The sequence below is a fragment of the Phocoena sinus genome, chromosome 13 (genome assembly GCF_008692025.1).
Source record: "Phocoena sinus isolate mPhoSin1 chromosome 13, mPhoSin1.pri, whole genome shotgun sequence".
In the NCBI taxonomy this organism is placed as follows: domain Eukaryota; kingdom Metazoa; phylum Chordata; class Mammalia; order Artiodactyla; family Phocoenidae; genus Phocoena; species Phocoena sinus.
Genome location: NC_045775.1, coordinates 80926113 through 80944459, shown reverse-complemented (window position 1 = coordinate 80944459; position 18347 = coordinate 80926113). Strand labels below are relative to the sequence as shown.

Genomic DNA, 18347 nt, shown 5'->3' with positions numbered 1-18347 from the left:
GGTCTCTCTCTCTCTCTCCTGGAAGTTTCTGTTGACCTGCCACCCGGTCTCTGGCCCCTTGGCCCTCATCGTTGGCCTCCTCCCAGAGAGGTCCCCCACCCCCCACCCCAGCTCTCCTGGGCTCCTGCTCCCCAGAAAGCAGCCCTGTGCTCGTCGGACCCCTCACCTTGCTGACAGGCAGCCAGGGCAGGCGGAGCAGCTGCAGTCAGGATGGAGGCATGTCTAAAGGACCCCCAGCAAGTGGGAGGCGGAGCCCTGGTTCCGTCAGTTCCCATGGATACAAAGCAGTCACCCCAACCCTCTCCTGCAGAGAGGTCCCTGGCGGAGCGGGGGGCAGCTCTTGGAAGGCACAAGAACAGTGCTGGGGGGTGTCGGCAACCTTGCAGTCTGGGAGCCCCTGCCTGCTCTGAGATGCAGTTTGGCAGATCAGTGAGCGGGGATGGCTTTAATTCGCTCCCTGGGATCCGGACAACCAGCCCGATGGGGGATGCAAGTTGAACCTCCTCGTGGGAGCGGGGAGGCCCACAGAGGGGAGTGGCAGGCCCAGCACTGCCCTAAGAGCCGAAGCCCCTTCCTCCTCCAGCCACCCTTCCCCGCGCAGCCCGGGGCTGGAGCGCTCACCTGGAAGAACCTCTCCACGTGCTCCAGGGGCGCGTCCTCCCGCAGGATGGGGTAGGTGTGGCGGCCCATCATGTCATAGATGGACTTCATGATGGCCAGCATCTCCTGCAGGGGGGCCGGAGGGGCTGGCCTGAGCCTGGCTGTAAGGAGGTGGGGTGAGGGTTCGAGGGTCTGAGGGGTGGGGCTGCATCCAAGTGTGGGGGGCACCTCAGGGGCGGTGGTGAGTGAGTGGCCAGGGCTGTGGGAGCTGGAGAGAGGCGAGCTCACCCTCACCCAGTCCACTCAGCGCAAGCTTCTAACTCTCCAAGAGCAGTTGGAGCTAGATTTTTAATGCAACCTCCAGAATTTGAAACTGTAGCAACTATTTCAGAGACAGAAAAATGTTTGGGCCAGACGAAGCCAGACTGTGGGCCTGTGTGGTGAGGGACCCCCCTGCCCCCGTCTGCACCCTGCCTTAAGGGACCACACTGCTCTCCCTCAATTGGTGGGAGACAAGGCCAGCTCCCACCCCTGCTCCCAGCTTCTCCACTTGTGTCTCCCTCGGGATCTCTCCGTAAGAAAGGATGATCCAGGACACCTGTTGAACGGGATCGAGACACGTGGTGAGGGGCACCAAAGCTCCACGTCCCCTGCACCCAGGTATCCAGGCCTGAGAGCCCGGGAGAGGAGGAGAGGTCCTGGCTGCTGTCCCCTCCAAGGCCAGGCTGTGAGCTGTGTCTCTGGCCAGGGAGTGGGGACAGGAAGCCAGGGCAGCAGGAGAGAGGAGGAGAGAGGCTGGGGATATAGAGCAGTGGGGTGGGGGGCATACAGGTCACTCCCAGCCTCCCCAGCCACCCCCGTACCTCTTTGGTGATGTAGCCGTCCTTGTTAATGTCGTAAAGGTTAAAGGCCCACTTGAGTTTCTCGTGGACTGTTCCTCGCAGGAGGATGGAGAGACCAACCACAAAGTCCTGTGGAGGAAGGGGAGGGGGAGGAGTGACGATCCAGCGCTCAGATTCTATTTCCAGTTCGCGGTGTGGCTTCCACTGAAATTCACACCTGTATAGGTGAGGCACCTCCAACACAGAGCGGGCAGATGGTGTCCATCAGGTCAATACAGTGTGAGTGTGTGTGTGTGTGTGTGTGTGTGTGGCGGGGATGGCACAGTGGCTGGAACTGATCATCTCAAATAAAGACACTCAAACGTATGGTGTCTTAAACCCATTTAATGCATTGCCGCTGACAGAGAAGGCCTCGGAGTGCTCCTTTAATGAAGGGGGTGCTCTATTTTCACCTTACCAAGTGTCTGCATGTCAAGGTGCTTAAAAACTTACAGCTTAAAAACTAAACTAACAGGGGCTTCCCTGGTGGTGCAGTGGTTGAGAGTCCGCCTGCCAATGCAGGAGACACTGGTTTGTGCCCCGGTCCGGGAGGATCCCACGTGCCGCGGAGCGGCTTGGCCCATGAGCCATGGCCGCTGGCCCGCGTACCACAAAAAAAAAAAAAAAAAAAAAAAACTAAACTAACAGTGCTCAGCTCTGGGGTCATGCCATACCTGTGTGCAGTCACAGGTGTGACAGACAGTTTATTACTAATGTGAATGAACGTTCGAATGGCTTCCGTGTGAAAACTTCAACTGTTTTGTTATAACGGTAGAAAGCAAGTCTTTCCTGCCCCTTCCGGAAGGTTTGCAGGTTAAGCCCTCCCTGCCCCATGGGGTCCTTTCAGGCTGCTCCGAAAGAAGGGGAGCAGAGAAGGGCTGTCTATGGGAGGGAATGGAGGACAAGCAGGGAGGGACAGGGCTTTGCACCAAGGGGCTTGGTCCCGCTCAAATTTTATTTTATTTATTTATTTTTAATTTTTTAGTTTTATTATTATTATTTTTTTTTTGCGGTACGCGGGCCTCTCACTGTTGTGGCCTCTCCCGTTGCAGAGCACAGGCTCCGGACGTGCAAGGCTCAGTGGCCATGGCTCACGGGCCCAGCCGCTCCGCGGCATGTGGGATCCTCCCGGACCGGGGCACGAACCCGTGTCCCCTGCATCGGCAGGCGGACTCTCAACCACTGCGCTACCAGGGAAGCCCTCAAATTTTATTTTTTATCTTTTTGGCCACGCCATGTGGCTTGCGGGATCTTAGTTCCCCGACCAGGGATCGAACCCAGGCCCCAGCAGTGAAAGCACTGAGCCTTAACTCCTGGACTGCCAGGGAATTCCCCCCACTCAAATTTTAGATTTTCTGGATTAGAGGAAGCCTGTATCATGAGAAAGGAAGACTAAGGGAAACAGAGAAAAGCAGTTTGGATGAAACAAAAAATTATTCCAGGAGAAAAAAATACTTAACATAAACTATTAGATTCAGAGATTAGATATCTGGCATCCCTACAATAAGAATAGGATGCTATAAAAAAGGAATACTTGGGAACAAGAAAGAGCTCTTGGGAATTAAAAATGAGAAAGCAAAATGACAGACTCAGAAGAAGGGCTGGAAAAGCACGTGGAATCTTCCATAAAGCAGCGTGAAAAGGCAGAGCTGGAAAATAGGATAGAAAAGCGGATAATGAGAGGTCCACTCCAGAGGGACCGAAACTTGACCAGCTGGAGTTCCAGGAAGAGCCGGAGGAAACAGAGGGAAGCGTGTCCAAGAGGCAATGAGGGAAGACTGAGTGTTCAGGTCCTGCCGAGGACCTAACGATGCAGGGAAACAGCCCACGGTGTGATCTGCAGGCACGTATCACGAGACACTTCGGAAAACAGGTGCAAGGACAGGATCCTACAAGCTTCCAGAGAGGAAAACAAAACCAAACAGAAACAACAACAACAATGACAAGATCAGGTCCTGTACACAGGGTCGGGAATCAGCAGGACGGCTTCCGCCGTAGCTCCGGTCCCACACAACGGATCAAGCAAGGGTGAGAATGGAACGAAGTCCCTTCCGGGCGTTCAAAGGCTCAGAAATTACCTCCCACGTACTCTTCTGTAGGAAACTCCTGGAAGACATGCTTTTGAAAAGAGAGAGTAAAGCAAGGGAGAAGAAGATGAAGGATTCCAGAACCAGGAGACCCAAACCAGGAGAGAGGGGAAGAGGTCCCCAGAGGGCACCCAGCACCAGGATGATGGAGCTGGTCAAAGGCTAGGGAGATGCCCGTTCAGATGACTGGAGAAGGACGGCGTTGAATCACTGATGAGGTCACGGACACCAGGCAAACGACAAATCGGGACCACAGTTAACTGAAGGCAAAATAAAAACGTGTGCAGGGAAGGGGAACGTAATCACAGTTCACTGCAGGGCTCATCTGGGGAACAAATTCACATCGTGAGTAAACCGAGAGCGCTTATCCAATCTGAACTCCATCGTCCTGGAAAGCCAGGGGATGGGAAAGGCATGTGTGCAGAAGACCCAACTCCTCACCCGCGCAGGGAGTCAACGGGCAGCATCTAAAGCTGGGCAGTCGGGAAGGAGCAATAACACGATGCTGTTAGGCGACAAGAAGACAGAGTGACAATCGGCTAAAACAAGGGAGGTGGTTGCTTCTTCGGGCATATCTGGGGGGTGGTAACTGCTGTTGTCCCAAAGCACATCCTGTAAGTCTACTGGAGCCTGAAAGTCCTGTGTGTGTATAAGTGACGAAAATAAAGATATACGAAGGGAGAAACAGTGTGATATTTCTTATGTGCCTGCGTTTGAGGAATGCCACCACTGAAGCTGAGCTCGTGTATGATTTACAGAAGTAGTGAAGATTCAGAGCATCCCTGAAGCCACATCACGCCGCTTCCCTGGGGTCTGACGGGCTTTCCCAGTGGGAAGCAAAGGCTCGGACTCCTAAGCTGGGCACCAGGGAACGAGTGGCTCCCGCACAGGACCCACTCTTCCCGCGTGGGCATGGGGGAACCCCGGCACCACTGTCCTCCCATCCAGTCTCCTCAGATGCTGTGCAGCCACACTCAGCCACACTCAGGACTGTCCTTACTCGGGGTCCCTTAGCGGGTGTGTAGTATAATAGTGACGGTGCTAGGAGAGAGGTGGGTCGGAATGTCCCCTGCGAGACCACTGGCCCGTCCCCAGTCACACACAGATGACCCCCAGTCTGGTCAGCCCACGTCCAGGTGCTTGCTGGTTCTAAATTTCCAGCCGCACACAGCACAGCTTCACGTGGGACTGTCGCTCGTCGGAGCTCCTTGGTCTCGATGCCGAGGTGTATGAAGCCCGTCATATCCACAGCCCCTGCTCTGTGCTGTCCCTGAGGGGCTCCTCAGTGACACCGGCTGGGACAGCCCAGAGTGCAGAGCAGGAGCTCAGTGTGGGGCGGGGGTGATTAGGTCACGGGGCTGCAGGCCTTCCCGAGGGCGCTGACCACAGCCATCATTTGGCCAGTGGCACGGGGAGCGAGGTACTGCAGGGGCAGGTAATGGACAGGGTAGCCGCCAGGGCTGAGGTTTGCTTGTTCTGCCGTTTACTTACTCTTTCAGGTGAGGGCAGGGAAGTTACAATATTTCACCATATCAATAAACTCGAATTAATATGTATGTGTATTATCCCAAGAATATACACAAAGGATTGGGATCATTGTAAATACTGATAAGCTGACCTGACTTTCCGTTTTAAGAGCACGTTGAGAGGTTTGGTCTGAGGTAGCGAGGAGGGCTGAGTGTCTCCCCCCAACCCCTCTGGATCCTTCCTGACCACAGGGATCCCCACCCATGGTGCACCCAGGATTAGGCCCTGCCCGTTGGAAGGCCCCTGGGAGATACACGCCCCCCTCCCTTCCTGAAAAAGGCCTCCTAGAGCAGAGCATTGATATCAAGATGCCGAAGGTAAACAAACAAGAAGGTCCCCAAGGTAAACAAACCTCCCCATAAGAAATCGGAGGAATTAATTTCAAAAGGGAGAAGCATGACCTTCTGAGAAGGTGTCTAGCAGGAGGGGGTCAGCGCCAGCACCCCCCGCACCTCCCCAAACAAAGACCCACCATCGACCACCTTAAAGGGACCATGGTGAGAGAGGCGGCCACAGGAGGGTGACGGAGACCTTTCTGACACCCGCCACTATGCGGGGGCCCTGCTAAGCTGTCTGGTCATCTGATTCCTGAACAAGAGAAACCATCACCAAAGTCCTGGTTGGGTCTGTCACACAACTGCTTCTCACACTTCATTCCCAGGAGCCTCAGGTACCTCTTAAAGGACACACAAGAAACTGGCCACAGGGGTGGGACCAGGGAAGGAAAATGAATTTTCCCTGTCTACTCCTTTGTACTGATCGGATTTTTACCACGTGCAGGCAGAACTGAAAACAAAAAGGCTGAAAACACTATAAGTTCACAAATCCACTAAGAGTGTGGCCCGGGGAAGGTGAGACCCCTGTGGTCACAGAGCTGGCGGTGGCCTTGGGCTGCCCCACCCCGGCCGAGGGTCAGTGAGTGGGCCTGCTGGAGCGATAAGGGAAGCTGAGAAGCATCTCGAGTTATTATTACCCCAGCTGGCACAGGGGCTTTCTCTCTCACTTTCCCGTCAGCCGCCCTTGGCCTTGGAAGCCGAGCTGGGGGGGTTATCGATCAAGTCCGGCTCTCAGCAAGGTTTTCCTCTCCGAAGAGGTTTCAGCTTTTCTCCTGCAGCTATTTTTAGGGGCCTGGGCTCCACAGCTGGGGCCTCAGTGGAGCCCACGTGCTGCCCGCACAGAACCCAGGCAGGGCCCTCCTGGGGGCAGGCGGCCGGGGCGGGGGGAGGACAGGCAGGCTCGCTCACAGTGCTGCTGGGACGACCCCTGAGCCTGCTCGGGCAGGGATGCTCTGCCTGTTTTCGGGCAAGGGGGTAAGTTCCAGGGCGGGGTGCCCAGATCCCCTTAGCACAGACCTCTAGTTAAACCCTGCCCCCTTTTCAAATGCAAATTCACGTTGGGTCACTACCGCCTCAGTGTGCCTTAACAGCTCCCTTGGCTTGGCGGGTCTGGAATGGAAGGAAAGGCTGAGAATAGGGTAGCCAGACAGCAAAATCAAATTTCACTGACTTCACAGTCAGGCCCAGGGCCAGCCAAGCAGAGTCCACTCGTTCCCTGGGCGACACACTGGACCGTTTACACCAGGGTCACGTCTGAGCCTCTGGCGGCCCTGAGGGGGTGGCACCGTGGCCGGGAGATGCAGGACCAGGGGACGTGGGAGGGGTCGACAGGGACCTACCTCAAAGCAGATGGCCCCGTTCCCGTCTGCATCGAAGGCGTTGAAGAGGAAGTGCGCATAGGTGGTGGAATCTGGGGAGACCAAGGGCAAGGCTGGGAGTGTCGGGCCGCCTGAGCCCCTACCCCAAGCACTCTCGGTATACTGCTGCTCAGTCCTGGGCTGGAGTCCCCCCCGCCGCCTGCCGGATAGAGGCAGCACCGGGCAAGGGATGCTGGGGAGGGTGTGTGTGGGTGAGGGTCCCCTCCCCATAAAAGGGACGCCCACCCTCTGCAGGGCTGCCACAGGGAAGCGGGAACTTTGGAGGAACTGGGGGCCTGGCCTCAGACTCACCTCCTTGAGGGAAGAACTGGGAGTAAATGAGTTTGAACGTGTCTTCATCCACCAGGCCCGTGGGGCACTCCTGCAGCAGGAAGGCACCCCTCTCAGTAATCCCAGCCACCCCCGTCCCACACCCTGACTCCACGGGGCCTGGGCTCTCTCCTCCCTCTGGGGGACACCTGCTGCCTGAGGCACCGCTGGGCTCCACCAGCCCCGTGCTGGGGAAAGCCTGGGGGGGTGGGTACGGCGGGAGGGGGTGGTGAATCCCCTCATGCCAGGTTGGTCCCTCTGCAGGTTCCTCCCCTGCACCAGCATCGAGACACACAGAAGGGGGTGTGATGCCTTCAGAACACTGACTCTAGGACCTGGCCCACCCCCCAGACAGCTCTCCCACAAAACACGAGCCCTATAAAGGCCCTGGGATATTCACTGTGCCATGGGAAGCGTCCAGAAGGTGTGCCTGCACCCTGCAGCCAGGGACAGGAAAGCCGGGGGGATCAGGGCTTCTCCTGGGGGGATGGGGGGCACTCACATTCTTGAAGCCCCTGTAGAGGGACTGCAGCTCCTTCTTGGTGAACTTGGTCTGTGCCTGCAGCTGGTCCAGCCCCTCCGGCTGGTGGCGCACCGTGGACAGCTCCAGCTCACTGTCGCTGCTGTCTGGAGGGGGATACAGACCAGGAGGGTGGAACATGCGGCCCCGCCCCATCTTGCTCCAGTGTAAGGGGTGGAGGGACTCTCTTCGAGCGACTACCATGTACAGTCACCCAGGCCGTGCACTGCACAAATGTACAGGCTACAGAGGAACAGCACACTCAGGAGTTGTGCCTCCTGGTCTCTCTGCTGCCCTGCTCCTCACAGGGAGTGGGCCCTGCCCGCTGGCCTCACCTTGAGCGTGGGATGGGGATGAGAGTTGGGAGCAGGTCTTGTCCTGGAGAGACACTGAACAAGGGGAGGTGGGAGGGAAAAAAACAGAAGACAAGCACAGGGGACCTCGACCTTCAAGATCCAATTCCTGGACCACCTCCTCCATGCGCCTCTCCCCGCCCCGATTTCCCCCAGGAACTGGGAGGGCACTCCTCTTGGGTCATCCAGCCTCACGTGCTGCTGCCCAGCCGCGCTGGGTCTGGGGCTTTTATTCACATTTGAGTAGGAGGTCAGACTTCAAGGGTCTGTAGGGCAGGGACCAGATCATTTTTTAATAACAACGCATCAAAATATTAACGAACCATGGCTACCTTTTGCAGGGGAGGTAGATTTCAGGTGATCTTTAATTTTTTACTTATGGGTTTTTGGTTTTTTTTTTTTTACATTTTCCTAATTTATTTGAGTACGGCACATATCAAGTTTATAATATAAAACAAAGCTATAAACGAAACGGCATTGATATACCTACCCCTTGCTGAGTAGCAGGCTCACATATTATAGAACTTCCCACAGAAATGGGCAGCACCACCCCCACTGCTCTGTCACCATCCAGTCTCCCCTCTTCCCCAAGGAACTGTGAGCCCATGGTTACCTGCACGGCTGTTTGCTTGCTCCCACTGCAGGGTGAGCCCTGCAACGCAGCCTTAGCAATCAAGGCTCTGTGATGGTAGGAGCCTGGGGAAATTCTCTTCTGTGAAGTAGGAAGCAACTTGAGGGTAAGGATGGAGGGGGCGGGGAGGAGGTACTGGAAATTTAGAGAGAAGGAAGGAAGGAAACAGCTCTCTTGCAGAATGGATGCATGGATGGACCAAGGCAACAGAGCCTGATTGCCAGGTAATTTGCAGAGAGCTCTTGAGAGGCAGTGCTCCTGGTAGAGGCCCAGGCACGGAGCTGGCCCAGCACAGGGCTCAGCCGGATCAGGCTAGGTGTGTGAGGCTCTGCAGGCCCGGGGTGGGTCATCAGGGAGGCTGCCTCACAGGGCTCACCCTGCAGCGTGCTAGACTTTGACTACAGTGATATTAAATTAGAATCTAAAACAATAAGATATATTTTAAATCCCAAATATTTGGAAATTAAAAAACACACTTTTTTTTTTGGCTGCACTGCGTGGCTTGCGGGATCTTTTTTTTTTTTTTTTTTTTTTTTGCGGTACGCGGGCCTCTCACTGTTGTGGCCTCTCCCGTTGCGGAGCACAGGCTCCGGACGCGCAGGCTCAGCGGCCATGGCTCACGGGCCCAGCCGCTCCACGGCATGTGGGATCTTCCCGGACCGGGGCACGAACCCGTGTCCCCTGCATCGGCAGGCGGACTCTCAACCACTGCACCACCAGGGAAGCCCATGGCTTGCGGGATCTTAATTCCACGACTGGGGATTGAACCCAGGCCCCAGGCAGTGAGAGCGAGAGGGCAGAGTCCTAACCACTGCACTGCCAGGGGGGGAAACCCATAGGTTAGAGAAGAAAAATCACAAAGAGAATTTTGAAATATTTTGAATTAAATGATAATGAAAACAACATACCATAATTTTCTGGATGCAGGTAAATCTGTGTTTAGAAGGAAATTTTTAGCTTTACATTCCTTTATTAGAAAAGAAGATAGGTGTAAAGCCAGTGATATAAGCTTCTAGAATCTAAAAATAAGAGCAAATTAAACTCAAAGTTATAAGAAAGGACATGATAAAAATAAGAGTAGAAATTAATGAAAAAGGAAACAGGCAAACATAGAGAAAAAGCAATAAGGTCATTTAGAAACTCAACAGGCAAGTCATAGACTGGAAAATATATCTGCAGTACGCATATCTGGCAAAGACTCATTTCCAGAATATAGAAAGCACTCCTGCCAATCAACAGAAATAAGACTTAATAACTCAATTTTTAAAATAGGCAAAAGACTAGACCGCTTCACAAAAGAGACACAACTGGTCAATAAGCACAGGAAAAGATGGTTGACAGCATTCATTGTCAAAGAAATGCAGATATTCCAACGCACAATACCCAAGGATCTATCATTTCAAAAACACCGACAACACCAAATGTTGGTGAAGATGTGGAGCAACTGGAACTCTCATATAATATATTGTCGGGGAAAGCGTAAAATGGTGTAACCATCTTGGAGAACTGCTTGGCAGATCCTTATAAAGTCAAACATACATCAACCTTATAACCTATTTACCTAGGACAGATGAAGACATACGTCCACAAACAGACCTGTACGAGAATATTTATAGTAGCTTTATTAATAACAGTCCCAAACTGGAAACTACTCAATCAACAGAAGAATGGAACTGTGGCACATTCACATAACAGAAGAGTATATTCCATTTAAAAAAGGATGAACTACTGATATATACAACAACGTGGATGCATCTCAAAAATTATGCTCAGAAAAAAGCAGAGATAAAAGAGTTCATACTTTATGATTCCACTTATATGAAATTACAGGACAAGTAACAGTAATGCATGGCATTAGAAAGCAGTACAGCAGGTGGTGGTTAAAAGGGTGTATACAGTTGTCAAAATTTACTGAACTGAACATTTAATATCTGTGCATTGTATTGTATGTAAGTTATACCTCAATTAAAAAAACATACTGCCTAGACTTTGGTCATGGTGGGGTAGTGAGTGTTAGACTCGCCTTCCCACCACAATCAACTTGAAAACTGGAAGAAATATGTGAGGCAAGTATTAGCAGGCTTTGGACTACAGCACAGGACTACAATCTTTGGGAGGAAGGAAACATATGAAGTGAGCTCCACGTTCACCCTGGATATGGGCTGGGGATGCTTTCTGTGACGTGGGGAAATGCTGATGAGGTAGAGATCAGAGTTTGGGGCTGCTGAGACAGATGGACTTGCAAAGCAGCATTCTGGAGAGGAGGGAACTGCACAGAGACGGGGTCCCAGAAGTCTGTGTGGCATTTCCCTTGGGGCTTTGGCCAAGAGCTGGGCTACACGTGTTCTGAATGAGACTCCGTAAGGCCCAGCTGTGAGTAGCTGTTGGGGGGTAGTAGGACAGAGACCTGAAAAGACATATCAGAGTTCATGCAATGATGAATCAAGTTGGGAGTTCTGGTTCATCTAGAATGGAGATACTTCCCTATGAACTTCAGGCATTCAGCTGAAACCCCAGAAAGGCCATGCCTTGGGAGAAAGCACCATGCTCTAGAACTAAGAACAAAGTTAAAACAAACCTATTATAACAAAGTCTAAAATAAAGTCTGTGCTGATGAAGGGATCTGCCAGGAATTTAAGTGCCTGTCAAACTAAAATTCAATGACTTTATGTGAAGATAATATAGTCCAGATTCCCTACAATATATCACCCATAGTAGCCATCATATAATAAAAAATGAAAAGACACGAGAAGCAGGAAAATGTAACCCAAATGATCAAGAGATAAAGCAGCCACCAGAATTAACAGGTTTTTAAATTATTAGAATTATTAAGTTTAAAACAATTACTACCAATACATTGAAAGTATTAAGGGAAAGAAAAGTGAACAGATGGGAATCTTAGCAGAGAAGTAAAAACTATTTAAAAAAACAAAAAAAAAGAACCAAATGGAACTTCTAAACCTGAAAAAAACCTCAACATCTAAAAAAAAAATTCACTTGGGGCTTCCCTGGTGGCGCAGTGGTTGAGAGTCCGCCTGCCGATGCAGGGGACTCGGGTTTGCGCCCCGGTCTGGGAGGATCCCGCATGCCGCGGAGCGGCTGGGCCCGTGGGCCGTGGCCGCTGGGCCTGCGCGTCCGGGGCCTGTGCTCCGCAGCGGGAGAGGCCGCAGCAGTGAGAGGCCCGCATACTGCAAAAAAAAAAAAGAGGCCACGTAACGTATGACTCCAATTATATGACATTCTGGAGAAGATAAAATTATAGAATATCACAGGGAAGGAGGATATATCAGAGGCTGCCAGAGGCTGGGGGGCAAGGGAGGGGGCTGACTACACATGGGGCAGCATGAGGAGATTTTTTGTGGTGACAGAACTGTTCTATATCTTGACTGTGGTAGCGGTGACATGACTATCTTTTTGCCAAAATTCATGGACTGGACATCAAAAAAAAAAAAGGCAAAGTGTACTCTATGTAAATTAGAAAAAGTAAAAATAAAATAAAACTTAGAATAATTGCCTCTAGGCAAAGAGGGAAAGGAGGGGATAAAAGGGAAAAAATAAATAAACAAGAGATGGGTTTTAAGTGGGTCAAGACTGATATTGTCCCGTGAAGTTAATAGTCAATTAACTTAATCCTCTGCCCCTGGGGGCCAAAAAATAAGACAAAAATCCCAAACCAGCTGCTATTTCTTTCATCGAAAATCCAGAAAACAAAACTCCATTGACCCTACTTTCCCCTCAAGCTAGTGTCTTTTTCTGTCCTTTAACACTTCCTCTCCTCCTAGTCTCCCTTGATCTTACTTCTGTGGGGCATCTGCCCCACCGCGCCACGCAAACTGCTTTTCTAAGATCACCAGTGATCTCCATATTGCTAATCCAGTGATCAGTACAGTCTTCTTGATTCCTAAATCATACAAGGACAACACAAGAATGAAAAGTAGTGACAACATGGATGAACTTTGAGGATATTATGTGAAGCGAAGTAAGTCAGACATAGAAAGACAAATACTGTATGATCTCACTTATATGTGGAATCTAAAAAAAGGCCAAACTCAAAGAAACAGAGAGTAGATTGGTGGTTGCCAGGAGACGGTGGGGGGTGTGTGCGGTGGGGATTGAGGGATGGGGAGATGTTGGTCAAAGGGTACAAGAATAAGTTCTGGGGCTTTCCTGGTAGCTCAGCAGTTAAGAATCCACCTGCCGAGGCAGGGGACGTGGGTTCGAGCCCTGGTCCGGGAAGATCCCACATGCCACGGAGCAACTAAGCCTGTGTGCCACAACTACTGAGCCTGCGCTCTAGAGCCCGCAAGCCACAACTACTGAGCCCGTGTGCCACAACTACTGAAGCCCGTGTGCCTAGAGCCCATGCTCCGTAACAAGGGAAGCCACTGCTCGCCGCAACTAGAGAAAGTCCATGCGCAGCAATGAAGACCCAACGCAGCCAAAAGTAAATAGATAAATAAATTTAAAGAAAAAAAAATGTAACTATCCAAAAAAAAAAAAAGAATAAGTTCTGGGGATCTGTAGTACAGCATGGGGACTACAGTTAGCAAAACTGTATTGTATACTTGAAAGTTGCTAGGGGAGCAGATCTTAATTGCTCTCACCACGATAACAACAAAAATGGTAATTATGTGAGGTGATGGATGTACCAACTAACTTTATTGGGGTGATCATTTCATAAACGTACACAATGCTATGTGTTAATTATATCTCAACACAGCTGGAAAAACAAATAAACAAAAAGAAAATTATGTGCCCATTTCACTTTTGAACATAGATGCAAAATCTTAAACCAAATGTCAGGTAACTGAATCCAACTGTATTATTTTTTTTTAAGTACACCAGGATCAAGAAGGTTTTATTTGTAAGAGTATAAGGAGAGAAAATCATATGAAAATCCTAATACAGAAAAGGCATTTGATAAACCTCCACATCTATTTGTAATTAAATAAATAGACAAAAACTCTTAGCAAGCTAAGAATCAAAGGGGACTTTATTAACTTGATGCAGCTTATATTTGCAAAGCATATATTTATTTACAGACGATATTAGGTTTAACGGTAAAGGCTCAGACATATTTTCTTTAAGATTTGGGACAAGCCAAGGTTGGCCACAGTCACCACTAATTGATGTCTGGCCAATGCTCTAAGGAAATCTTGAAAAAGGCAAAAAAACCCCAAAAAACAACAACAAAAAAAAACCCCAAACAGTGTAAGAGTTGGGAAGTATAAGATAAAACTAACACTATTTATAGATGGTATGGTCCCTAGAGTGACAAAAAGAATCAATATACCTGAGGGTTCAGTAAGGGTGCCAGATACAAGATTAATTTATGAAAATCAATAGCAATTTTCTACACCAGTAATAACCACCTAAAAATAATAAAAAAGATAACATTCATAATAGCAATAAAAATTAAAAGTACCTAAGTATTAAGCAAAACTCGAAGGACTGCTATATAGAAAGGTAATCTGAATAAACGAGACATTCTATTTTAGATAGGACCATAATAACATTATAAAGATGCTATTTCTCCTGCAATAAACCGTACATTCAACACCATCTCAAAAATCCAGTTGGATTTTTTGAAGACCTTGATAAATTTACTCTGAAATGTATAACGAGGAATTAAAAAATCCATGAAAATCTAGAAAGGAAGAGTAAAGAGGGGGTGTTCCCTATTAGATACTAACACACATTCATAATCACTGAGATAACAATTGTGAGGCTGGTACAAGAACGGACGACAACTCCATCCTGTGGGTGCTCATGCCGAAACCCTGGGCATAGACCTTCCTCCCGACGCTCAATCCCCACGCAAACCCTGCCAGCGCTACCCTCAACCTGCACCTGCCTCTGAGCCCCTCTCCCACCTCCACTGCCCCCACCAGGCTCCAGGGCTCCATCATCTCTCCTGGCTTCTCTCCCTGCTTCTGCCCTGGATCCCATCAGTCTATTTTTGAAATCGTGCTGGAGGAAGCTGCTGAAGACATATCCTCAGGTACCCCTCCATGCTACAACCTCCTGCACCAAAGTCCTTAAATGGCCAATAAATGTGCTCCCCCGCCCCCAGCTCTGACCTCATCTCCCAGGTCCCTCCCTTTGCTCCCCCGCCTTCAGCCACGCTGGCCCCTCTGGCCCCTCACACCCACCAGGCACACTCCCTTGCTCTTCTCTCAGGCTCGAATGCTCCTCCCTTGAAACCCACATTTCTTTCAGGCCTCTGATCTATCATAACCTCCTCAGGGGTGTCACACACACCCCGTGTTCCTATCTATCCCCCGTCTCTGCTTTACTTTCTTCATTTGGCCATGACTCCCGGGCATATGCATATTCCTCTGTTTACTGGTGCGATGGACAGAACTGTGTCCCTCTCTCCCCAACTCATATACTTAAGCCCTAACCCCCAAGGTGATGAGGTCTTTAGGAGGTAATTAAGGTTAAATGAGGTTATAAAGGTGGGGTCCTAATCCAATAGGTTATGGTGACCTTATAAGAAGAAGAGTGATTTCCCCCTCCAACATGAGGGGGAGGAAAGGCCATGTGAGGACACGGCAAGAAGGTGGCCATCTGCACGCCAAGAAGAGAGGCCTCACCAGAAGCCAACCCTGCTGGCACCTTGATCGGGGACTTCCGGTCTCCAGAATTGTGAGAAAATACATTTCTGTTATTTAAGGCCCCTGGTCCGTGCTATTCTGTTATAGCAGCCCGAGCAGAACAAGACGGCTCTCTGCTGCACCCAACCCTGGAACAGTACCTGTATGTGGGGCACGCTCTGTAGCACATGCTGGACGGGCGGATCCCCCACAGCTATGTTTGCTTGGGTGGGTTCATGGATTATTGCCTTGGGGGTCAATTTTAACGTCTCTAGTCCAGGCTTACCTCCTGAAGCAACGTGCTGTGTGGTTCACACCTGTTGGGCAGGGAGTGGGTGGGGAATCAGAGAGAAAGGTGATACTCCAAGACTCAGGTGCAGTGACAGCACGGTCAAAGGGCACCCTGGGCAGAGGGTCCAAGGTGAGCCAAGGGATATATGGGCATGGGAGCCACGGAAGGGCCAGAGTGGCCACTCTGGCCTTGGGTGTCAAATGAGGTGACACAGAAAAGAGAGACCTGCAGAAGGTGTCAGGAAGGAAGAAGCCACTGCCCCTGGCTACCAAGTGGACCAGGGCTGGGCGGGCAGAGCCAAGGATGACCTCATGTTTCTGACCTGGGAGACTAAGTGACTGCTGGTGCCTTCCACCAAGACACGGGTGTTAATTACCCAGAACTGGAAGATAAGGCAGGAAGATCGCCGAGGGCTTCTCAACGTCACACTAGAACACTTGCTTTAGGCAACTCTGCTCGACTTATTTTCTATCCAACAGAGCCCAGGTGCTGCGAAGCTAGATGTCAACCAGACTGATAAGTTGCAAATGACTTGTGTCCGCTAGGGACGGAATGATTTCCATCCTTGGAAAATACGGCCCTTAAAGTTACTGGCTATTAATTTGCCCTTTGGGACATCAACCAGTTTTGATTCCTATGTAGCATCAGTCTCTGAAACAGCTTTGCTCTCCTGCTTGTTCCCTAAACAAGTGAGAGTCAAGTTTTTAACTTTGACACTTGCACTTGGGCCGGCAGAATACAAGAGGCAGAGGAAATCCCTCCTGTTTCTTGGTTTGGGAAATAGCTACCAGTTCTCTACGCCCACCCGACTCCCAGGCTCTGTGGACCCTTCCCCACCCTCCTTCCTGTGGAGCTGACTGCCCCTTCCTCCAGAAGCCCGATTCCACAGCATCCTGCCCAGCCCGCTGGCCTCGCTGGGCTCTGTGGGGTGTCGTCTCAGGAGCAGGGAGCCCGGTTCCTTCTTGACGCCCACAGCGTCAGGCCGGGTACCAGGGACCCTACCTGCTCCCAGGGGCGCTGGAGGCCTCTCCTGGCTCTTGCACAGGAGAAATCCACAGGTTCCTCCCTCTTTGGTTAGTTTCAGTGGAGACGCAGCCAGATCTCTTAGGAGCTGCCCAAGACATCACACCCTCCTCCTGCAATCACAGGTGCGCCGGCAATGAATGGACCTAAACAGCCACCTGCACGGCTTTCCTCAACACGCCGAGGAGCCTTGTTTGGCTAAACTGTGAAGTCAACCTGCCTCTATCATCTCCCTGCGCTCAGCCCTCCCCTCCCCTCTCTAGGGGCTAGTCCGGGGCCATCCCCTCCCCATTAAGTAGTATTCATTGATAACCAGAGGGTCAGCAATACAGATTTCACCTCTCTGTCAAACAAGCATTTTGTCAAAGGAGTGAAAGCATGAGGCTTGAAGAGAATTGTTTTAAGGCTAAACGTCTCAAGGTCGTACCATAGCCTGATAGGTTACAAACCAGGCTTTCTTCCCACTGCGTAAAAGTCTCAGTCCCTGTTCCCGTCCCCCACTCCACGCAGCCCCCTCTGCGCAGGACCCACCTGCAGGGGCTCGGGAAAGGTGGCTCCGAGTCTTTCATTCTCTGAGCCAAGGGCACCAGGTACTGGGTGAGGGGCGCTTTTCACCTGCCCCCATGCAGGAGCCTTCCCACAACCCTGGCTGCCCCGACACTTCTGCGAGGCTTCCCACTAGGCTGCTTCTCCTGCCAGCCAGCACCCAGCTTTGCTTCCCTTGGCAGCAAAACTCCAAGCTGCTGTCCACCCTTGATGGCTCCGGCCCCTCTTGAACCCAGTTGGCGGATCTCATCCCTCACTCTCTGCTGGTCAAGTGACACCTAGATCTTGGGGTCCCACAGAGAAGCCCCAGGGACTGCCGTGGGGTAAGGGGAGGCCTGTGTAGCAAGACTCCCTTCTCAATCTGAGCAGTGCCCTTTCTATGTGTCGGGGGTCCAGGCTTCTAAGTAAGGCTTCCTTTGAGGTTCCATCAAGCTGCTTTGAAACCTCTGACCGTGTCTAGATGTGCAACCGTCGAGGCACTGACTTGGGGAGGTGGGGAGGGGGCCTTGCCTAAGTCCCCCAGCCCACAGCAACATCAGGCCTGGGCTCCAGCCCACCTCCCTTTCTTGCAGGCGCCACCCACACAGAGCCTGCCTCTCTCCTTCCTTTTCCCGGGCCCGGGGGGCCCAGGAGCCTGGACCTTACAGAGCACACAGTGAAGGACACCCGCCGTGGTGAAGTGCCTGTCAAGCGCATCCTCCCCTGTCACTAACTTCTAGTCCACAGGTTAGTGATGTGTGACCCTGGGGGGAATTCGGGCTGGGACATTTTTGGTAAGAAATGACGAGAGCTAACACATACAGCACTTACTCCATGCCAGGCCCTGCTTTATGAGCTCTGCGCACATTCATGCAGCTCTACGGGGGAGACCTTTCCCACTTGGGATATGAACCCAGACAGCTGCCTCCACTTTGGACTCCTGACACCTGCAGTGTAGGAGGCTAGGACACAGAGCTGTGTCCAAAGCCGCCCTAGCCGTGCAGAGTCAGAGATGCATCCAGGACGGGTGCGCCAGAGTTTGAAAAGGTACGAGCCTCAGTTTCCTCATCTGTAAAGTGGGCCTGCTGTTGAGGACCCAATTATGATGTGTATAAAGTGCCTAGAGCAGAGAGCGCTCACTAGATGCCGGCTACTGTCACTGTCATTAGCATCCCAGATCTGGAAACTCTGCCCAGGGGCTGCAGGAGTCTTGAGGGACTTGCAGTTTACCAAGAGTGGTGGACTCCGCCAAGGAGAAGGGAATCCAGGATGCTCAGAACATCACCACG

The 18347-nt window shown here is 51.3% G+C and overlaps 1 protein-coding gene across 3 annotated transcripts in view; it reads right to left on the bottom strand.

Moving 5' to 3' along the window:
- KCNIP3 (potassium voltage-gated channel interacting protein 3) overlaps window positions 1-18347 on the bottom strand; it is an 87353-nt gene that overhangs the window by 2856 nt on the left and 66150 nt on the right. For 2 of the 3 annotated variants that reach the window (XM_032653620.1, XM_032653621.1), the window contains 5 exons: window positions 7621-7745; window positions 7101-7170; window positions 6771-6841; window positions 1464-1571; window positions 622-726 (listed from right to left, as the gene is read on the bottom strand). In XM_032653620.1, coding sequence (XP_032509511.1) covers window positions 622-726; window positions 1464-1571; window positions 6771-6841; window positions 7101-7170; window positions 7621-7745 — 479 coding nt within the window. Of the gene's footprint in view, window positions 1-166; window positions 340-621; window positions 727-1463; window positions 1572-6770; window positions 6842-7100; window positions 7171-7620; window positions 7746-18347 lie in introns of all 3 variants that reach the window. The other variant, XR_004352997.1, reaches the window with a different exon arrangement.